The 24,522-nt window shown below is 37.5% G+C and overlaps 1 protein-coding gene across 20 annotated transcripts in view; it reads left to right on the top strand.

Annotated features, from left to right (window-relative positions):
- Positions 1-24,522, top strand: part of si:ch211-149a19.3 — a 52,985-nt gene that overhangs the window by 19,493 nt on the left and 8,970 nt on the right. For 11 of the 20 annotated variants that reach the window (XM_073931308.1, XM_073931314.1, XM_073931310.1 and 8 more), the window contains 9 exons: positions 5,047-5,154; positions 7,645-7,752; positions 12,426-12,533; positions 15,537-15,644; positions 17,701-17,808; positions 18,351-18,425; positions 18,964-19,038; positions 19,175-20,923; positions 24,191-24,364. In XM_073931308.1, the coding sequence (XP_073787409.1) occupies positions 5,047-5,154; positions 7,645-7,752; positions 12,426-12,533; positions 15,537-15,644; positions 17,701-17,808; positions 18,351-18,425; positions 18,964-19,038; positions 19,175-20,923; positions 24,191-24,364 (2,613 nt within the window). The remainder of the gene's footprint in view (positions 1-5,046; positions 5,155-7,644; positions 7,753-12,425; positions 12,534-15,536; positions 15,645-17,700; positions 17,809-18,350; positions 18,426-18,963; positions 19,039-19,174; positions 20,924-24,190; positions 24,365-24,522) is intronic. The other 9 variants (XM_073931316.1, XM_073931320.1, XM_073931319.1 and 6 more) reach the window with 4 other exon arrangements.

Here is a 24,522-nt window from a genome sequence, read left to right as displayed (position 1 = left end):
CACTAAGCAAAACAAAGCCAGTAAAGATATTTATCAGACTTGTGTTGTACAAAAATGAATTGAGTGAATAGAGAAGAGAACCCCGTCCAACAGACTCGAAACAAGCAGAATTCCTTTAATGAGACGTGTTGGTTAATCTGCAGTCATACAGCATCTTCAAGAAGTCCATTTGTCTGCAGAGCCTACTGGAGCTCTGCAGTCTGGGAGATTTATCACAAGTCTGAATTAAGACACAGATGTCATGTCTATATTGTGTTCTTATGAGGAGGGGAGACGCCTAAACAAAGCATGCAAATTCACTTTTGGAGTCAGCAGGGTAAATTGGCTTTTAGGTGTTAGATACCGGCCCAGCTACTGACCACACAAATCAATCAACAAAAGGGTTTCTGTACCCTGAAACGATCACCCAAAGACAAAGGCAGAGTAGTTTTAAAGCATTTGCATGACTTTGGCTTAGCCTGTAGTCAGAAAGACCAAGGTTAATGTCTCTCATGGCTGGGCTGTAGGCTTGGGCGGTTTTACGGTATTATGGTATACCGCTGGATCTAAAAATAGCAATGGTGTGAGTTTCAATACCGTTATACCGTCATAAAATATTAAATATCCTTTATTTAATGCCTACAAAAACGTATGTTTGGTTGTCATCACGGGACAGTGTGGAGGAGAGAGAGAGAGGAAGAGCAGGGTCCCCGCGGGTCCTTAAAAAGTCTTAAAATGTCTTAAATAAAATTTTCGATTTTTAAGGTCTGAAAATGTCTTAAATTCTGTAATTTTCCATAAGGAGGTCTTAAATTTCATGTGGGATCTTAAATATCATGTCCGACTCGTCTTATGGCGGCAAATCAATGCCAATATAAATCGAGCGCAGCGGTGATGTTTGCGCGTGAGGAGAAGTGAACCGTGAGCAGATTACAGGTCTACACGCGAGAAAATTACAGCTCGCGAGCGCACAGGGGATCTTCACGCGCGCGCTCAACTGATCCAGCGCGAGAAAACAAGTCCCGCGCGTGCACATTATCATCTGTGCGCACGATGTACGCTCTCGCGAGCGAGGTCATGCCTACAGCGCGCGCGCGATCAGTTCTCTCCGCTCGCTGGTTCTTCTCTCTGCTCGCGCGAAACAGTTTAGATTTTTGTGAGTCCTAGGGCGGGACTTGGTTTTCTTGTTATCTCTAACGCTATTGGCTACTCTACCTTTCCAGAAGTTAGCCGGGATTGGACGCAGGTAAGCTAGTTTCCCCGTTAAATAAAATTATATAGGAAATCTTATCATAATGTCACAGTGTGAAACATAGACTTACTTTCTTAGTTAATAATAGGTGGAGACTTACTTTCAATAATGAGATATTTTTTGTAATAATTAATCTCATAATAATGCCTATTCTTACCATCATGACCAAGTCATATAATGACATATCAAAATAATGAGATATATTCTTGTAACAAACTTTATTAATTGGGAGAGAAAGAGAGAGTTATACCATGTGGCAAAAGATCTCTCCATTAAACAGAAATTGAGGAAAATATACATGGGCTATTAAATCAGGACGAATAATTCAGACTTTAAATGTGTTTTGAACCATTTGATGAAGTTTAGCACCTACATTTAAACTGAACTCAAACTAAACGTGTTCAAATTTACAAAAATCTTTTTTTTTTCTAAGATTCATTGTCCTTGACTCATTTTCTGTGAAGAACAAGTCAGAATAAATTGGATGGACAATAGTATACAAAATAGGCTATACATGCATGCAGTGCATAAAGTACAAAGGTTTATAGTAAATATATTGCCATTAGTCTGTTATTCCACTATACAGTTAAAGTCAGAATTATTAGCCCGCCTGAATTAATAGCCCCCTGTTTATTTTTATCCTAATTTTTATTTAACGGAGAGAAGATTTTTTTCAACACATTTCTAAACATTATAGTTTTAATAACTCATTTCTAATAACTGATTTATTTTATCTTTGCCATGATGACAGTAAATAATATTAGACTAGATATTCTTCAAGACACTTCTATACAGCTTAAAGTGACATTTAAAGGCTTAACTAGGTTAACTAGGCAGGGTAATTGGGCAAGTTATTGTATAACGATGGTTTGTTCTGTAGACTTTCGAAAAAAATAAATAGGTTAAAGAGGGTAATAATATGGACCTTAAAATGGGTTTTAAAAAATTAAAACAGCTTTTATTCTTGCCGAAATAAAACAAGAAAAAAGTGGGCTAATAATTTTGACTTCAACTGCATATGTGACCTTTAAGATGTGGGCCTGTCGTATAGAAAGTAGTATTTGTATGCCTCTGAAGTGGAATGATGTAATGGATAGTGAGTAAAGCCAAACGAAGATTGTAGAAATTAAATTGTTGCTCAATAGGTGGCGATAAAAACCCATCTGAATGTCTGTCACTGTATTTTTTATGTTTAATTGGGCTAATCATTTTTGATTGAAGTCTTTATATGCAGGTTATTCAATCATTAACTAAAAATGAGATTGAAAAATATATATAATATATATAGATATATATATATTTTACACTGATCTATATTACAAACAATGTTAAAAATTATCTATAAAGATAAATTAATTGTAATTATCTATAAAGATCTAAAACGCAAATAAACTCTTCTGAAGACAATATTTCCTAGAAAGATCATCCCCAAGTGTAATAATGAGCACTGCTGTTGTGGTTAATAATGAAGTAAAATACAACAAACCAGACAAGTGCTGCACGGACAAATCAAATGGGTTCAGAAAGTCATGTTACAAGAATGCAAGTCATTATTTTGGATATTATTTGACTGTTTCTCGAGATTGAATCCTCATAAAGTTCATAAAGTTCTCAGAAAGTTTCTTATGATTATGACTTGCAAATTGTATATATATTTAACGGCATGATCTTTTAACTTGCGTCCAATCCCGGCTAACTTCCGGAAAGGCACAGTAGCCAATAGCGTTAGAGATAACAAGTAAACCAAGTCAACCAAGTAATCTGCTCACGGTTCACTTCTCCTCGCGCGCAAACATCACCGCTGCGCTCGATTTATATTGCCATTGATTTGCCGCCATAGATTTGCCGCCATACTTCACCACATCATTCTGTGTTCACACTGAACATTTTCCTGTTTTTTTTTTTTTTTAGGTAAAGTCTTAAATTTTCATTTTAGAGGACTTAAAAAGGTCTTAAAAGGTCTTAAATTTTCTGTTAAAAAATGTGCAGATACCCTGAAGAGGGAGAGGGAGGGGGAGAGGGTGAGAGGGAGGGGGAGAGAGGGACAGGGAGAGGTGACGTGACGAGTGGCGCTCCAAAGTGTCCTGCAGTTTGGCAGTTTCGACTGAACAGAAAGGAGACGTGGTTAATATGAACGAGATATCTGCATTAGAGCTGAAGATCTTTGCCCGAACCCGGCGAGACCCGAAAAAATCCAAATCCCTGCATTACAATCCATCCCTGCAAAGGTGAAACAAATGATGATGAAGTAGTATAAAAAGCGAATTTTGACGGTGGTCAAGTCAGTCACTAGCTCAGAAGAAGCGGTTATTCCAGCCGCAGGTATTTCGCGGTCGCTCATACACTGCGTATTACGGTAGAGCCCTAAACCGCAAGCTGACAGGTAAAATGACGAGGCCATTCGCTACACTGAAACTGCTGTCATGGAAAATTAAATGGATGTTCCTGACTAGTAGAAGATGAACAAACAATCCTACCCAAAACTTGCAAAATCAGCCAGATCAGAACTCTGCATCTCGACCTGTAGCCGCAGGAAAGGGTGTTCAGTTCTGCTGGACGCACCATGAGTGAGAGACTGCGCTAAAGCCAGTGGATTTAATAATGTTCCTCCACAAACACACGTAGCCTAACCTTGGTGAGTAAAGGGTTTTTCAATTATAAATAAATATTAATTAAACCATATAATCATAATGTAGACAGAGTATACAGGCTAATGGTGACATTATTCTTTTAATATTCATCTTCACCGCCGCCTTAATGCCAGATTGTAAAGAGAAGTGGATAAACAAATTGCACAGCCTTTATCTTAATTTCGTTATTGCCAAAATACCCGTCATCATTTAGAGTTTATTTTAATTTGATTTGTTAAGCAAGAATTCTTTTCATTGGTGTGATGGCCAATTTAAAGGCTAAGTGCATGTACCTAGACCTATAGAGTGCTGAGATGTTACGATGTTACAGAGGAATTATTTTAGTTCTTTGTTCCAACTTCCAAGTGGTCTATAGTCTACGTTTGTTACAAATAAATGATGTTAAAACATATAAATGACTCATTCTTGAAAAAGTGCATTAGAGCTGTGTGCATGAGCACATTTGAATAATGTCGGGCTACAAACGGGTTCGGGCTTTATAAAGCTGTCAATCAAAATGTAGCCTACCTGTCGGACTCGGGACCTATCGGGTATAATTTTTATGGCCCGATTACAGCTCTCTGCATTCCCGCTGCTGTTCCGTGGGAGCCGGCCAGATTTCTTACAGTGTGGGAGTAAATTTCTGAATAAATCGCGGGAGAGATGTGTGTGTGTGTTTGTGTAAGAGAGAGAGAGAGAGGGAGAGGTGCTGTGCTGCGCGCTCTCTCTCTCTCTCTCTCTCTCTCTCTCTCTCTCTCTCTCTCTCTCTCTCTCTCTCTCTCTCTCTCCTCTCTGACCGCGAACCTATGGTCGCATAGAATGTATTCAGTTTCTGAATGGTTTAGGCTCAAGCTAACAGTTTGTTGACGCTGTCTGAGCCTTACGTCATAATTTTTTTTTATTACGCAGGTAATACCGGATACAGGGGTAAAATATGGAGGCGGTTTGACGGTATCAAAATTTGGATACCGCCCAAGCCTACTGGGCTGTTAATAGAATGATATAATCAAAAACCTAAGAATATAACTTTTCAGTTTTATGTAGATTATTGTTCATTTGAAATTAGATTATATAAATGTATATTCCCACACTTGCTTAGAAACATAGAAAGATGTTCTTTAAATGTTAAATAAGCAATAAATATGGTGTCTGATCTGTTATCTTTGTCCTGTAATGCCAATTCAGCTGTCAGAGATCAAACCCACCAGATCCAAAGCCCAGGTCTATAAAGAGTGACCAGTCAACGCTAGAGCCTGACAAAGTTGATGGAGGACACACATCGACTGGTCTAAGGTACATTTTACTTTGTCAAACAAACAAGAAAAAATTTTAATAACAATCATACAAGAAATGCATCAAACAAAATACTATTGCATGTGACATTCCACTAAGCAGTTTTAAGCATTACAAGAACTTTTCAGGCTTTGACAAGTTCATTCTAAACCCTGAGTAAACTGACTCCTGGGTTATGTTGATTTACATTTAACACATTGCCCAGGGTTAAAATTGTTTAGAATGACAAAGACCTAGGGTTAAGCTCAGATTGAAAAGACATTGTTTTCATATTTTTGTATGTTGGTGTTAGGGATGCTCAAAATAATCTATTAATCGAAAGGGTGTGTTTGTGACCGATTAATGCTATCAGTTAAACGGTTAAAAGTATTATTTTATATATTTTTAGTTTGGCTGCATAAGGGGCCGATTGAATGCGCATTTGCATTAAGAGGGGCATCTTTTGCACGCGGCTCATCCCAGAGCAGCAGTTTGTGTTGTCAAGACAACTACAGAGAACTTTTAAAGAGCTTGGTTTCTGCTACATTCATTGTTCCATGGCGGGGACCAATATGCATCCCTCCACGGCTACATTTCCCATTCAAAACATTCAGTCATTGTTGTTGTTTTTAATAGTGGATTATAACCACACCAAAACGTATTAAAAGGTAAGTGGATTATAAGAGCGCAAACATTTCTGTAACCGTATAGTGCTGTCCGCTATCTGTTTAACCCTTTGGGGTTACTTGCTGACTGACTGGCTGGCTGACTGACTGACTGACAGGTGCGCGATGCGTGAGGCCAGCAAACACGATGAAGCTTTCGGTTAAGATGAACACAGTTTCTATAGTTATACTTTATTTATAGATAAAGTATGGCTCTGTATATAATCACTCTATCTTGCTGGAGTTTATAGCCGTCTCGCTGTACTTCAGGACGCATTAACGCCGCTCTGAAGGTCTAATCGCTGTTTTAAGTTATCCAGAGCTGTATGAATGTACAAATCTTGAATATCACAATATTAATAAATATTACAATTGTAACAACACAGACAGCAACACTTTTGCACAATCGATACCCAGCTGATTCAGTCGTTTCATAAGAGGACCGCGCTTCTTTCCTTCCTTTTCCTTGTCAACATAAAGGCAGTGAGGTGCGCCTTGTTTTCGGCCCCTTCTTCAACTGCAAGACATATTGAACTTGCGGGAAGATAACGTATAACCCGTGGCTACAGACACATTTGCCAAAGAAACAAAATGGAAGAAGAATATTGCTGTTTGATACAGACGTGTTGATACCAAACCAGCGCTGATGTTGACCTGGATCTGCGTAATAAACGCAACAAATAGGCTTTACCTTTTATTTTACAGCTTATAAAGCATGTATGCACATTAATGCAATATCATATTTAAACAACAAAACTGTTTACAAAAAGTCAACATATGCGCGCCTTGTTGTTGTCTTTTCATCACGCAGCGCGCACACTTGAACCGTGTGAGAGAGAGGAAACCATAGCAAGACATAATCTTTAAAATAATGACTTCTATTAAAAATGTAAAAAGGTTTTGTGATTATAATAATAACAGCGGGGCATTACATAAATGCATATTTTCCGTGGAGCGAGCGATTTGAGGAAGTCTGCTATTTTTATTTGACGGAAGAAAAAAACATATGATTGGAAAAAAAACAGCCAGTTATTAAAAAGAAACAGTCAGTGTTTTCGTTTTGTAATATAAATTAATTATTTAAGTGATAATAATTTAGGGCAGTCCTATTTATTTTATTTAGTTTATTCTGCTTTTCTGTGTTGAACACTGCTGGTGCGTGAAAATGCTCTGTTGTTCTGTTCCGTTATTAATATGCTAGCATATAAAAATAAATCAGTATTTTAAAATGCAATATTTAATGTGTCAGACACAAAATAGACACGTCAATTTGTTTAATAAAAAATTAATAGTAATCTGACCAGCTAACCGTTAATAACCGATTAATGAGGGGCAGTTGTCGGTTAACAAAATTAACCTAAATGAGCATCCCTAGTTGGTGTGGATTTTAGCATACACATTGATCAAGCTTCTTTGTCCTGACATTTCTTTAACGTCTGATCCCTTTTACACTAGTAATCCATCAATTGTATGAGTGGACTTAGAACAACTGTGTAAAATAACATATTTAGTTTGTTTGCGTTTAAATTTAATTTCAGTTCTAATAAAGAAAACTGTAAAGTATAAAAAGACTCCTAAAGGATTGTAATACCTTGATATTATGTGGATGAATAAATAATTGTATTGTAAGTGTAAAAATTTAACTTTGTACATTCTTTTCCCTTAGTTAAATCTCTAATAAAAATGTAAAAAAAGAAAGAAAGAAAAGAAACATCGCCAGTAAAGATCCTTATCAGACCTGCTTAGAAACATAGAAAGATATTCTTTATGTGATTTTTACGTAGATGTAAATAAACAATAAATATGGTGTCTGATCTGTTATCTTTGTCCTGTAATGCCAATTCAGCAGTCAGAGATCAAACCCACCAGAGTCCAGCTCTGTGTCTATGAAGAGTGACCAGTCAACGCTAGAGCCTGACAAAGTTGATGGAGGACACACATCGACTGGTATAAGGTACATTTTACTTGGTCAAACAAACAAGAAAAAAATTAAATAACAATCATACAAGAAATGCATCAAACAAAATACTATTGCATGTGACATTCCACTAAGCAGTTTTAAGCATTACAAGAACTTTTCAGGCTTTGACAAGTTCATTCTAAACCCTGAGTAAACTGACTCCTGGGTTATGTTGATTTACATTTAACACATTGCCCAGGGTTGAAATTATTTAGAATGGCAAAGACCTAGGTTTAAAGGGCCATGAAACCCCCCGTTTCAGCAGGATGTTTTCACACCTCTAGTTTGGAAAAAGTCAGGAAAGTGGGTGTGTCTAGCTTTGTTTGGGTGGGAGTATCGGGGGAGGAAAAATGGGCAGGGTTTAAATAAAAATGGGAGTTGCCATTTGGGCACGCGCTTCTGACCGAGTACAAACAAAGACACACACGCAGGGGAGACAGTGTGTTTAATGACGATGGAATGTTTAATATCGCACGTCGTATTAGAGAAAAAAAAGCCTCTGCATTTCTCTGTAACTCAGATGCACTCAGGAGGTCAGAAAGCCGTGTGTGTGTGTAGACTATCCTGTCACAAACTGCGCTGAAAATTCAACACGACTGTCGGCAAGAGAGCAGCATTTACAGCGGATCTTTCAATATTGTAGTAATATTAACGTACTGCAAACTAAGTTACAGAAGTTACAAAAGCAACACTGGCGACCCGTATCTCCAAACAATTCTTATTCTTTTCCCACAACTTTTGGTAACACTACGTGTGTCGTCTCTCTGCCGTCTGAACACTGTTTCAGGTACAGTCTAAAGGCTGATTTATACTTCTGCGTCAAACACCGGCGTATGTTACGGCGCTGACATATAGCCCTTCGCCGTGGCCGTGGCCGTCACTGACGTGCACCTCTCAAAAATTGTAACTACACGTCGCAACAACGCGTAGCGCAAGCTCTGTGATTGGTCGGCTTGCTAGCGCCGACGAGTCTGGGCGGGACCGAGAGCCGCGCGAATGGCGCGAGCGATTGTTTACAAGTGTGGAGTCCCGTGAAGGAGCTCCGGATGGAAAGTTTTGTTCTGTGTTTACCTCATGGTTAAAGTTGTTGCACGTCCGCCGGTTCCTGCCTCAAAATGAGCGAGTTTGAGTCACTTGTACATCCAGGAAGTGTTCAGAATAGCAAAACAGAAGCGAAGAAATTCAACACAGAGGAACATTTACACCTCACTGCCCACTAGCGTTTCGGAAGTGTTAATGCAGACCAACGGAGACAGCGCACAGAAGTATAAATGCACAGCTGCGCGCGTTGCCTGCGCCGTGAGTTGCGCCGGTTACTTGACGCAGAAGTATAAACCAGGCTTAAGAAAGCTAGCATGCATATTAATGAAGTTGCAGCGCATTCATAATGGAGCGCGCTGATTGGTTTGAACCAAGCCATTCTTATGAATGAATGCAACGCACTCAGAGACGTAATACGGGACGCCTTAGTACACACGTCCAGTCCACACGCTGGAATACACGCTATTATGTTATGGCCGTGACGCTGCTTCAAAAATTCGTTCTAAACAGGAAGTACGAATTTGCTCGAAATAACACAAAAACAACCAATTTTCAACAGCTCAAAAAATGTGTTTTGGTGTTTCGTGACCCGTTAAGCTCAGATTGAAAAAACATTGTTTTCATATTTCTGTATGTTGGTGTGGATTTTAGCATACACATTGATCAAGCCTCTTTGTCCTGACACTTCTTTAACATCTGACCCCTTTCACACTAGTAATCCCAACCAGAACAATGCTTTTAAACGTATTAATAAGTCAGTTATATCATAAACTAAACAATTACATCTATAGTTGAGAAACACCACAGCAGATCTTAATCTATTATAGTGTTTCTCAGTTATATATGCTTTATAATGTGTGATGCATCAATTGTATGAGTGGACTTAGAACAACTGTGTAAAATAACATATTTAGTTTGTTTGCATTTAAATTTAATTTCAGTTCTAATAAAGAAAACTGTAAAGTATAAAAAGACTCCTAAAGGATTGTAATACCTTGATATTATGAGGATGAATAAATAATTGTATAGACTCTATGCACGACCTTTTCCGCGTTTGCGATTAGACGGCATGACAACTTCCGGTGCAGCACGGCGCTCACTTTAAGCTTATAGCGCAGGTGAGTATGATAGATAAAACTCGCTGTTTCTAAGAGTTTCCTCGGCTTATCGTGAAGGACATTAATCGAATCGTTAGACAGAGAGCCGTCACATCAAGCAGCAAAGAAAAGAAGAGGTTCAAATTCTACATTTTGAGTTACATTCATCATTTTGAGGGTGAGTATCATCATGCTATATATATGAATAGCACTTAAACGCTAGCCGTGTCTGTTTCTCACTGTTCATATAGATTTTTATGTCATATTTTAATTATCTGTGTCATATCTATCCATCTTTATCTATTTACATATATGTACATTGTGTCCTTAATATCCATAAGTATAAACTAGTATGAGTTATTAGCTAACGTTATAGGTTATAGTTTCCAGGTTTCCTGTAAGGAGGAGTGACAGGAGAGATCAGCATGGAGTCAGAGAAGCTGCATTTGATTGGAAGGTTATTTATTCTCAGGATGACATAATGATCTAGCTCATCTACAAAGACATTAAAATGTTTCAGAAGACGCTGACCATTTCTTTCTGTTTTTATCTTTACCTGTCAAATTTTATTACAAATTTGAACAAAACACTCACACAACTTCTTATTTAACAATTGTTTAATGTTGTATTTTAACACATCGCTGTTAGGGAAATGTTTAACATCGTGTCAAACTATTTATATTTATACTGCAGTGAAAATGTCTAAAGTTGTGTTTTTACATTACTGCAGTGCAAATGTCTAGTTACTTATATTTACATATTTTAAGGGTTTTCCCTGTTCAAAATGAGTTGGAGTTAGTATCCCATTCATTACATTTTTGTGACTTGAAACAAATGCATTTTGCAGTATTCTTGTAATCTTTTTTTAAAAACATTCATTTTTAAAAAGGCTAACATTAAATGTAATTAAATACAACCAGTGCTTGAGCATCACTTGGGGTCTGACGGTAGTTGCCTTTTGCCTAATTATGCCTGATTTTTGTCAAAAGACAGAGGCAGTACATTTGATGGAGGTAAGCATTGCATATTTCTCTATGCACATAATACCCTGCTTATTTACACCTGCAGTGCAAGTATCTAAAATGATTTATATTTACATTAGTTAGAGCAATTGTTCACTTAAATTGTTCTGTAATATATGTTTAAATGAATATGCTGAAAATTAATGTTTATTATATTGACAACTTTATATTCCTGCAGTGCAGGCAACAACATATAAATTATGTACAGTGTGTAAACACTTTAATATCTAGCTCAAGCTTTTACTAATGCGCAGAAGGCAGGCCATTGTATTAATCTGGTTGGTGCTTGGTGTAATAGAAAGCTGTCTAGCTTGTGTTGCTTCATGCTGCGGATGAGATGCTCAGTGTAGACCCTCAGCCATGCCATGGACGATGTCTCCCTCACAGTTGCGCTTACTCTGGACATATTACTCTGGATATTGTAGGATGCAAGTTGTGAACCTAAATCAGATTTAATGCAAGTAGATGTATAAAAAATAAAGAAATGTATTAGCTTTTGCATATAAACACTTGTGCTTAACACATTTGTTTCTGTTTGTTATTTCCCTATTACATGACACTAGAATGTTTAGTTTGTGTTTACATACACACACACACACACACACACACACACACACACACACACACACACACACACACACACACACACATATATATATATATATATATATATATATATATATATATATATATATATATATATATATAAACTATACTGGAATTTATTCAAGTTCATGATAGTTAATACTACAAAATGTTGCTGCATTCATTAACAGAAAGTTGTAAATACAACAATATTCATTCATTCATGTTCTTTTCGGCTTAGTACTACAATATATACAGTATAGTACAATTTACTATAGTATGGTTAATAACGTATTATTATTTAATATAACATACAATTACAACTTGTCACTTCTTTCATTTGGTTTAAATTCAGATACATAATTCTTAATCGTACCTTTAGAGCTGTATAACACCAAAAGCAGCATGGAAGCAGTTTCCTTTCAGTCTCTCCACCTCCTCACGGAGACTTGTCAGCCTGATCCCGTGCATTAATCATCTGCCGTTCATTGTGGAAATGAACATTAATGATGTTCCAGATGCTGGGCATCCACTGACACAGGATCCTCACTAATTTATGTGTAAATCTCCCTTTTTGCCATGCTCCGAACGTGTTTAGGTTTCGCCGCTGTAAGATTTCACTGTTGAACACGTTTTGCGAAAGCAAAGAAACAGGCTTATTTTATACCGGAAATACGTCAGCAGAGTTTGTGCATAGAGTCTATTGTAAGTGTAAAAATTAAACTTTGTACAATTTTTTTCTCTTAGCTAAATCTCTTATAAAAATGTAAAAAAGAAAGAAAAGAAACAGAGCCAGTAAAGATCCTTATCAAACTTTCTTAGAAACATAGAAAGATGTTCTTTATATGATTTTTACGTAGATGTAAATAAACAATAAATATGGTGTCTGATCTGTTATTTTTGTCCTGTAATGCCAATTCAGCAGTCAGAGATCAAACCCACCAGAGTCCAGCTCTGTGTCTATGAAGAGTGACCAGTCAACGCTAGAGCCTGAAAAAGTTGATGGAGGACACACATCGACTGGAATAAGGTACATTTTTACTTTGTCAAACAAACAAGAATAAAATTAAATAACAATCCTACAAGAAATGCATCAAACAAAATACTATTGCATGTGACATTCCACTAAGCAAAACAAAGCCAGTAAAGATATTTATCAGACTTGTGTTGTACAAAAATGAATTGAGTGAATAGAGAAGAGAACCCCGTCCAACAGACTCGAAACAAGCAGAATTCCTTTGATGAGACGTGTTGGTTAATCTGCAGTCATACAGCATCTTCAAGAAGTCCATTTGTCTGCAGAGCCTACTGGAGCTCTGCAGTCTGGGAGATTTATCACAAGTCTGAATTAAGACACAGATGTCATGTCTATATTGTGTTCTTATGAGGAGGGGAGACGCCTAAACAAAGCATGCAAATTTACTTTTGGAGTCAGCAGGGTAAATTGGCTCATAGGTGTTAGGCCCCGTTTACACTAATGCGTTTTAGTTTGAAAACGCATAAGTTTTGCTACGGTTACGCCATCCGTCCACACTACGCCGGAGTTCTCGAGCGCCGAAAACGGAGCGTTTCGAAAACGCTGGAGAGGCCGTTTTCATTCTGAAACGCAGCTGCTCCGTCTCAGTGTGGATGATGGAAAACGGAGACATTTGAAAACGGAGGCGGGGCTGCAGACATTCGCCTCTCTGATTGGGGCTTTTCCTGAATATTAAGTAGCCTAACACGCACAGTTCAGTCCTGCATCTTCTCCGTGTAAGTTAAAACTTTGCAAGTTTGATCATGGCTGCAGTCTCTTCTTCTCAGTTTGATATGGAAAACAGACTATACCGAGGACACGGGTAAATCTTCAAAGGGAACAGTGTACTTTATAACTTCATTCACATCACCCTGGCTACGTTGTTTTACTTTCTCAACAATAAAATGTAAACATGATATAAGGAACTGCCTATTTTCATTTTAATATTAACAACTAAACAGACAGCAGAAATGTTGAGGCGCCGTGCTGCAAATATGAGCGTCATCTTCACTGTGTGCATATTTATAACAAAACGGAGCCGATAACAACTGCCTCCTTTCAATTTCAGTGAAAATACGAAACACACCCTCTCTTTGCTGAATATCAGTTTTAATCGATAACGGCCATTATAAAAGTATAACATACAATAAGTTTATACATTATAGGAAATAAAGGCAAGCGATCAGTCAAGAATACAGAATGGACGTGGTTACATTAATCATTAACTTATCTTTGCGCTTAGCCAAAACACGTTACCTGAGAACAAGTAATAGATTCCAATGTCCAATGAATATGTCGTTAAATAAAGACAAGAAGATGAAAGAAATATTCCGTTTAATAAATATAGTGAGGTTAGATCCAGCGGGAGATGCTTGATGAGAAGTCCGACTAGCACAGCTCTCATCTGGGTAGATTGGCTACAGCGCTTGCCTGAGTGTGTGTGTGGTCACGTGATGTGCGTTTTCAGCGTTTTGGTGTGGACGGAGAGCTGTTCAGAAACGCTGGGTGAAACGCGAGTGTGGACGCGGATCGTTTTCATTCTAAAACGCCGTTTTAAAACTAAAACGCACTAGTGTAAACGGGGCCTTAGATACCGGCCCAGCTACTGACCACACAAATCAATCAACAAAAGGGTTTCTGTACCCTGAAACGATCACCCAAAGACAAAGGCAGAGTAGTTTTAAAGCATTTGCATGACTTTGGCTTAGCCTGTAGTCAGAAAGACCAAGGTTAATGTCTCTCATGGCTGGGCTGTTAATAAAATGATATAATCAACAACCAAAGAATATAGCTTTTCAGTTTTATGTAGATTATTGTTCATTTGAAATTAGATTATATAAATGTATATTCCCACACTTGCTTAGAAACACACAAGCTCCCTACCACTGCTATGCTGATGGTACCCAGCTATACCTTTCTTTTCATCCTGATGATCCCTCGGTTCCAGCTCGCATCTCAGCCTGCCTGTTGGATATTTCACACTGGATGAAAGATCATCATCTTCAGCTGAACCTCGCAAAAACGGAAATGCTTGTAGTTTCTGCCAACTCGACTCTACATAATAACTTTTCAATCCAGATGGATGGGGCAAACATTACTGCATCCAAAGCCTTGGAGTAATGATTGATGACCAACTAAACTTCTCTGACCACATTTCTAGAACTGCTCGATCGTGCAGATTCGCACTCTATAACATCAGAAAGATCCGACCCTTCTTATCTGAACATGCAGCTCAACTCCTTGTTCAAGCTCTTGTTCTCTCAAAACTGGATTACTACAACTCTCTACTAGCCGGGCTTCCAGCTAACTCTATCAAGCCTCTTCAACTGCTCCAGAATGCAGCAGCACGAGTGGTCTTCAATGAACCTAAACGAGCACATGTCACTCCGCTGCTCTTCCGTTTGCACTGGCTGCCAGTTGCTGCTCGCATCAAATTCAAAGCTCTGATGTTTGCCTACAAAGTGACTTCTGGCCTTGCTCCTTCTTATCTGCTCTCGCTTCTGCAGATGTATGTGCCCTCCAGAAACTTGCGTTCTGTGAATGAACGTCGCCTCGTGGTTCCATCCCAAAGAGGGAAGAAATCACTTTCGCGAACGCTCACGCTCAATCTGCTCAGTTGGTTGAATGAACTCGCTAACTGCATCAGAACAGCAGAGTCACTCGCTACTTTCAAGAAACGACTAAAAACTCAACTATTTAGTCTCCACTACACTTCCTAATCTGCAATTGCCTCTTTGAATATCACACTAATTGTACCAAAAAAAAAAAAAAATACTAATACTACTAACACTTCCCTTCTTAGACTTTACAGACCTGAAACTTGCCTATAGCACTTATTCATTGTTTCTCTTAGTTGTGTAAATTGCTTCCTTGTCCTCATTTGTAAGTCGCTTTGGATAAAAGCGTCTGCTAAATGACTAAATGTAAATGTAAACATAGAAAGATGTTCTTTAAATGGTAAATAAACAATAAATATGGTGTCTGATCTGTTATCTTTGTCCTGTAACGCCAATTCAGCAGTCAGAGATCAAACCCACCAGAGTCCAGCTTAGTGTCTTTGAAGAGTGACCAGTCAACGCTAGAGCCTGACAAAGTTGATGGAGGACACACATCGACTGGTATAAGGTACATTTTACTTTGTAAAGCCGCATTTCCACTATCGGGCCAGTGCGAGCCAGGGGTTTTATCGGGCCTAGCCGGGCCAATCGCCCTGGAGGTTGAGCAGTGAGGCCGAAATTATGTCGCGTTTCTACTGTGGGGCTAGTTGCTCGCAGCGCGTCATGCAAACCCCGCCCCCAGAACATCCCCCAAATCGAACTTCACTCAATCCGCCCACTCCAGCGGGAATCAGGCAGATAAAGCACACCATCACATCATCACGAAACTATTAAAATTAGGACAAACAAATGACTCGTTACTGTACAGCAGTAAAATGTATGTATATACGCACATACCTCTGTGTTCTCATTCATCATATTCATTTACTCGCGACCGACTGGCATCGAAATCCAGTGGTCTCGCCACTAACTGAGGGACCTAGCACAGGCAGCGCACACATCCATAATATAACACCACATATATAAAATTCTCCGTTAATAACTCGATATAAAATGTATTTTATAACATCCTCAGTTAGACAGACGTTGTCCAACATTCATCCCAAATGCTCCGGAGAGAACTGAAACATGAACTTTTCCCTATAGGCTTTATGACACTTAATAGGTGATTCCTTTTATTTGAAGATGTTGCTTATTATATCTTAAGTAAAGGAAAGTGTTCAGTGTTTCAGCACATAAGAGCAACACGTAATAAAATATAGCCTATATTGCGTTGCGCTCAGCAGCTATGCACTAATAAAGCTCTTCGTGTATTTAAAGTTTCCTTTTTTAATTTTACCACATATAAAAACATACACACTTGTTTGAGAAAACAGAACACATTTTGAACTTGCAGTTTTCCCCGATGCATCTGTAAAGTGCTGCGCAGCTGCGGACAGAAAAAAAGGTCGCCTAGTTACTGCTTTCACTCAATCCTGAAAATGCTCTGTTTGCATGATGTGTTTAAAATCATTGTATCCAAATACTTTATAAATAATATTTAAAACATTCTCCGGTGTTTATTGTTTTTAGAAAATATCTAAAATCTTTTTTTTTTTCAGAGAGGCTTTTGAAAAATGAGAGTTTGATGGCTTTAAAGCAGTTTGATATAGTACCTAATTGTTATAGCTAGCTTTTGTTAGTTTTATATTGGTTTATTTATTTAATGTGATTTTAATATATCTGATATTTGTAATTCTTTAAATTATTTCAATAGCTTAGGCTATTTTATATAGATAGGACACTACTGTTTTGAGCCTACAAAAGTGGACACAAAATTCATAAAGTTTAATGTATTTCTGTTGTATTCATATTGTGTATTATCTCCAAAATAAATACAAACAATAAAAAATAAAAGAAAAAAGCTGCTCGCAGCATGAACAGAGCTGTGAAGGGAGCACTCTTTTCCTCGGTCTCACACACACATACAGGCATCAAACACACACAAACACACCTTTTAAACTCGACAAAAAACTCTTGAAAACCTTTACTGTCTCCTGTGTCTTTAGTATGGTCTAAAGATTATTATGCGTTATTGAATCATCAAGGAGGACGCAGCAAAGAAAGGTCACTTATAAATTAAAACTACTTTATTATTTTTTACAACAGCCTTACATTTAAAAGAGAAAGATAAGGGCGATCATACGCAAAAAGACCCCAGCCTATAATTTGTTCCAGATGTTTTCTTTCCCTTTTTTATTTATTTGTTATATGTTTGGCGCATGTACTCGTGTGCGATCGGAAAACTGTGCCCACCTCTCCTTTCACTCTGCCCCAAAGCCCCGGCTGGCCCTCTTTGGCCCAAGGTATTCGGCAAGCTGAAAAAGGTTGGCCGCTGGCCCCAAGAAAGCCCCGATTTGGCCCGATTAGGCCCTGGAAGTGACAGTGGAAATGCGACTAGCCTTGGCTCGCCCTGGCTCGCACACTTTAGACGCGATAGTGGATAGTGGAAATTATATAAATGTATATTCCCACACTTGCTTAGAAACATAGAAAGATATTCTTTAAATGGTAAATAAACAATAAGGTATGGTATAACAATATGGTGTCTGATCTGTTATCTTTGTCCTGTAATGCCAATTCAGCAGTCAGAGATCAAACCCACCAGAGTCCAGCTCTGTGTCTATGAAGAGTGACCAGTCAATGCCAGAGCCTATCAAATTTGATGGAGGACACACACCGACTGGTCTAAGGTACATTTTACTTTGTGAAACAAACAAGAAAAAAATTAAATAACAATCATACAAGAAATGCATCAAACAAAATACTATTGACAACTTTGACAAGTTCATTCTAAACCCTGAGTAAACTGACTCCTGGGTTATGTTGATTTACATGTAACACATTGCCCAGGGTTAAAATTGTTTAGAATGACAAAGACCTAGGGTTAAGCTCAGATTGAAAAGACATTGTTTTCATATTTCTGTATGTTGGTGTGGATTTTAGCATACACATTGATCAAGCCTCTTTGTCCTGACACTTCTTTAACATCTGACCCCTTTCACACTAGTAATCCCAACCAGAACAATGCTTTTAAACGTATTAATAAGTCAGTTATATCATAAACTAAACAATTACATCTATAGTTGAGAAACACCACAGCAGATCTTAATCTATTATAGTGTTTCTCAGTTATATATGTAGTTGTTTCATTTGTCACTCAGATTCTGTATCTGAGGTTTGTTTGTGTAATTCAAATATGAATTCTCTGCTCTATTTCATGTCAATGCCACAGTGAAACATCAACGAATGACCAGTTTATGAACAAGCAAGTGAAAATTAAGAGAAGACACACACTGACTGGTCTAAGGTACAACAATTTACTTTGTCAAACATTTATTCATTTATTTTATTTTCGGTTTAGTCCCTTTATTAATCAGGGGTTACCACAGCGCTATGAACAGCCAACCTATCCAGCATATGTTTTACGCAGCGGATGCCCTTCCAGCCGCAACCCATCACTGGGAAACACCCATACACATTCACACAAATACACTACAACAAATTAAGCTTTATACAAATGTCTTTGGACTTTGGGGGAAACCGGCGCACCCAGAGGAAACCCACGCCACACAGAAATGCTAACTGCCAAGTGATTTCTAGGTTATATTATTTACATTTTACACATTAACCAGGGTTAACAGTGTTTAGAATGGCAACAACTTAGGTTTAAGCTCAGATTGAAAAGCCATTGTTTTCATATATCTGTATGTTAGTGTGGATTTTAGCATACATTGATCAAGCCTCTTTGTCCTGATGTTTCTCTATATCTCCTGAACCCATTTAAATGTAATTCAAATATGAATTCTCTGTTCTATTATCATATATGTTCTGTGTCAATGCCACAGCAAAACATCAATTAACTACCAGTTTATGGAAAAGCAACTGAAAACTGAGAGAAGACACACATCGACTGGTCTAAGGTACAATATTTCCATCTTTTACGACTCTCCTAAACTGAATATTTGGCAACTTTTTCATTTGAGCTATCTTTGTGAAATTTGCTGAATTAAAGTTTTATTTTGCTTTATTTTATATTCTGTAATTTTAATCTTTCAGTCTCAATTCTAAACTGTTTGAAAATCTATTAAAATCAAACCTGCTGAAGAAGTTTCAGTGCGTGTCTGAAGGAACATCAATACTGGGAAACCCAACACTCCTGAATGAGATTTACACAGAGCTCTACATCACAGAGAGTGACAGTGGAGAGATCAATAATGAACATGAGCTGAGACAGATTGAGACACAATCCAGAAGATCAGCAAAAGAGGACACACCGATCCAATGCAGAGACATCTTTACACCTTTACCTGGACAAGACAAAGCCATCAGAACTGTGCTGACCAAGGGAGTCGCTGGCATTGGGAAAACTGTCTCTGTGCAGAAGTTCATTGTGGACTGGGCTGAAAAGAATAAGAATCAGGACATCCAGCTCATATTTCCCCTTCCTTTCAGAGAGATCAACCTGATGAAGGACAGAACACTCAGTCTGTCAGATCTGCTGCAAGTGTTTTTCCCTGAAACTAAAGAAATGGAAATATCCAGTGAACATTATAAAGTGTTGTTCATCTTTGATGGTCTGGATGAGTGTCGAGTGTCTCTGGACTTTGACAGTGGTGTGAAACTGCATGATGTCTCTGAATCCGCCTCAGTGGACGTGCTGCTGATGAACCTCATAATGGGGAATCTGCTTCCCTCTGCTCTCATCTGGATCACCTCCAGACCGGCAGCAGCAGATCTCATTCCCTCTGGGTTTGTCCATCGAGTGACAGAGGTACGAGGCTTCAATGACCCTCAGAAGGAGGAATACTTCAGGAAGAGAATCAGAGATCAGAGTCTGGCCGATACAATCATCTCACACCTGAAGTCCTCCAGGAGCCTCCACATCATGTGCCACATCCCAGTGTTCTGCTGGATCTCAGCCACGGTTCTGGAGAAGATCTTCAGTCAAGCAGAGAGAGGAGAGATTCCCAAGACTCTCACTCAAATGTACACACACTTCCTGATCATGCAGACCAACATCAGACATGAGAAGGACTATGAGGAGGAAGATAAAGACATGATCCTCAAACTGGGGAAACTGGCTTTTGAGCAGCTTCAGAAAGGCAACCTGATCTTCTATGAGGAAGACCTGAGAGAGTGTGGCCTTGATCTGACAGAAGCAGCAGTTTACTCAGGATTGTGCACTCAGATCTTCAGAGAGGAGTTTGGCTTCAGTCAGAGTAAAGTTTTCTGCTTTGTTCATCTGAGCATCCAGGAACATCTCGCAGCTCTATATGCTCATCACTTTTTAACAAACAACTGCTTAAATAAGCACTGGAAGACATTTAATCCATTATCTTTTCTGCATCAGAGAGCTGTGAATGAAGCTTTACAGAGTAAGAATGGACATCTGGATCTTTTCCTGCGTTTTCTTCTGGGCCTTTCATTGGAATTTAATCAGACTCTCTTACAAGAACTACTGACACAGACAGGAAGCTGCTCCTACAACACAGAGGAAACAGTTCAGTTCATCAAGCAGAAGATCAGGGAGATTAACTCTCCAGAGAGATCCATCAATCTGTTCCACTGCCTGAATGAACTGGGTGATCAATCACTGATGAAGGAGATCCAGAATTATCTGAGATCTGGAGAAATAAAAGAAACCAAACTCTCCTCTTCTCAGTGGTCAGCTCTGGTTTATGTGTTGCTGACATCAGAGCAGGAGATGGAGGATTTCGATCTAAATCAGTTTATTGGAACCCAAAACACAGCAGATGAAGTTCTTCAGAAGCTGCAGCCTGTGGTGAAAGAATCCAGATCAGTTCAGTAAGTCACAATGATAATAATCACTGTACACTACACCAAATATGTTCACAATTATCATGGTACAAGCACAGCCCACTGGCAGCTGAGGTTTAAAAAAAAACAACTTCTGTTTCTCTGACTAGCTTTCAGTATCAGCTGCTTTGTCAGACAGAATCAAACATAAGGGTTTGTTTTATGCATATGAGGAAGATATTCAGGATTTGAGTGTAACTAGAAATTAAAACAAATTAAGAATTGAAGCTTCAGCCTACTGTCTAATGTTGAGATGTTTAGATCATTTGAATGTAACTAAAATGTTACAAATTTATTCCTTAACACATAATCTACAAGCACGCACAAATGACAGCATCTCAAATGAGGCAATAATGCATCTATGAAATTATAAGAAGCTGTGTTACAGCCATAACACAGATAAGGGAAAACACAAATTGATTGGTTTAGGCAAGTATTCATAGTAGCCTATTCATCAAAAGCTGGAAATGCTGCTTGGGCCTTATAAATATAGGCTATATGTCATATTCATACACTTTCAGACAAATCTTGAAATAAATGTTAAATGTACATATGACAGGGTTCATGCAGGCACAGCCTAATGAAAATCAATTCCAGCACCTATTTTTTTTTTCAAGACTGACATGCTATGTATTGAAGACCTGAAATGTATTCTCAGCAACCCATAAAACATTGCATAGGAATAGATACAAATAAAAACCATTAATAATAATATTTATTAATCATATATTAATAATATAATAAACCTGCACTAAGTGCTTGTGAAACCTTTTTTGTACTCAAGTAAAAATACTATTACACTGCTAAAATAACAACATTTTTAGTAAATAATGCTAATATTAGGTAAAAGTACAAAGTACTCTTTTAAAAAGTACTAGTTGGTTACTTTTGAAAAAAAAAATCAGATTTTCATTATGAAATCACTTTTTTTTAAGTGTAAACCTGATTTAATGGTTTGATTGCTTAAATCCCAAAGCTACATGTATAGGAATTTGCACTAAAAAAGGAAGTATGGCCGATTTTTTCTTTCATGACAATTAATCTTTTTCAATAGAACTGGTAAAACTACCAAATAATCTTTAAGGCCATAGAGACACTTTTTGCCCATTTTTAAAAAATTATATTTTTAAGCTTTGAAAGGTTAAATTAAAGTATATGGTAAAAAGATTTTTATTTAGACTTTTATTTACATATTTTACACTATTTTTCTTTACAATATGGCAAATTTGTTTCTTAAATAGCTGTACATCACATGTAGATTTTATTTTACACTTGATATTAATCTAAAATAGAAACTTAAAAAAAATACAAGTACACTGTCAGTAAAAAAATAAAACAAATGACTTCATTTTACTTGAGGTATTTGAAATATGACAACACTACACTTATCAAAGCAGTGCTTTAAGAGCCTTATTGTAAATGTTGATAAATAAACAATAAGTAACAATGGATTACTTTGACCTGTAATGCTTTAAGACAGATCAGATTACAGCTAAATGTGTAAATCACACAAATACCTCATCCAGAAACAATTCCAGCATAATTCTTTTGTCGTAAAGCAATAAAAAAGTTCCACCTTTGCTAAAAGTAAGTTTCACTTGACAACACAGCCAAATAAGAAGACCATTAGCATTGTCATCGATCATGCATCAATCTATTTTTAAATACTTGATAACTTTGAATACTTTTGACTAAATTTAGTCAAGGAATAAAGATAAATAATGCCTACTTTAATAGTGGAAAGATCGCGATTGTATTCTATCTGAGCACACACGCGATCCTGAGAGCACTTGCAGTTCATTTGAAAAAAGCATATTTAAGAGCTCGCATACCTGTTTTAGCGATTTGCGTACATGAATGCGCTCTCGTGTTAAAATAAAGCACTCGCCGCATTTGCAGAAATTAGTAATTGCGCAATACCTCCATTCCCGCGCCGCCATTCAGACTGTATAGAGGAGTGACAGCGAAACGTGTTTGTAGATCATCAAAAAGGCAGGAAATATGTCCGCGGTTTAATTACTCTGCTAGACATCTCTATAGTGAAAACATCCGAGAAGCATTGTTCCAACAAAACATTTGTTTTTTAAGTTGTTTTTTCTGTCTCTGCAACACAGAAAGCCTTTGTCCCGCCCTTACATTTTACGCAACTAGGCAAGGTCGACTGTGATTGGCTACTTTTCATGTCAGTCAAATCACGCTTCAGAATCAATTCTTAAACTTCGGAAACTGATTTTCAGCAGCTTATGACACAATGCACTAAAATAAACACTCTAAGCACAGCGTTGTGATCGTACGCTTCACAAAAAAGCCAATGCTGATCACATCGATCTTATATTACGCATTAAAGGATTAAAAGTGTTAATATTTCTTTCATTATTCAGCGATTCCTCCGCGTACCACTAGGAGGAAGCCCGCGTACCACAGTTTGAGAACCACTGCTTTAGATTTAAGTACAGCAGTTTTCTTTTTACTTTTTAAGAACAGCTTTTAAAAGCACGTTTTAACTAAAACTTTTCTTTTATCTGCAAGCACAGTTAATGTTCAGACTATTTAAAATGTTTAAAGTGACTGACATTAATACATATTCTTAATAATAGGAAGTAATCTGCATCGTTTTTAAACTGTGCACACCTGTAGCTGCTTAACTAGGCCTATGACGCTATTTTTTAATACTGGTTAAAAAAATAGCGTTGTAAGGTGGTACTTGGAGAGACGATTTTTTTCTAAGGTGGTACTTGGTGAAAAAAGTTTGAGAACCACTGTTATAGACAATACTAATTTTAAAATAATTTTACAATATCACAATCAATGCTAATTTTGACATTGAGTTACCTGTTGGCAAATGCTTTCTGAAGTGAATATCTTTGTTTGTTTTTATATATTGTCCTGCTTGGAGGAAACTAGTTTTGCAGCAAAGTCACATATTAGACATACAAACACTACATTAACTTCAAACATTCTTAACAAAAATTTAAAAACAGATTAAAAGAGGGAAGTTCAGACATATTACTAATTAATAATTAATCAAATTAATAGCCACTGTGTATAACTGCTATTTAAATTCCATTGCACAGATATGTCTTTTTTTATTATTTTATATTAGTATGTAATTGTCAATCTATGGGTGTATTATTACTATGGACAAAAATAATGTATTTTCATTTTAACTGAACCACAATATTGTTAGTGTATTTTAATAAATAAAGCAATGAAAAAATAAGAGAAAAGTCTGAAGATTGTCATTGTTCTCTACAGGTTGAGTGGTTGTAGCGTCACAGATAAAGGTTGTGCTGCTCTGGCTTTAGTTCTGAGATCAGACTCTTCACACCTGAGAGAACTGGATCTGTCTGAAAATAATCTAAGAGATTCAGGAGTGAAGCTGCTCTCTGATGGACTGAAGGATCCTCACTGTAAACTGGAGAAACTGAGGTAAATCATTTATCTGAATCACAGACACTGGGACTGAGAAATATTGACAACATTTATAGTTATTATTAGGAATACTCCAACCTATCGGCCAAAGATTGGCATCGGTCAGTAATCACTTTTCAAAATCACACTTCAATAAAACTTTTAAAAAATGCTTA

This window comes from Danio rerio, chromosome 19, assembly GCF_049306965.1.
Source record: "Danio rerio strain Tuebingen ecotype United States chromosome 19, GRCz12tu, whole genome shotgun sequence".
Lineage (NCBI taxonomy): Eukaryota > Metazoa > Chordata > Actinopteri > Cypriniformes > Danionidae > Danio > Danio rerio.
Note: the sequence above shows the minus strand (reverse complement) of the source record. Positions and strands in the feature narration are given on the sequence as shown.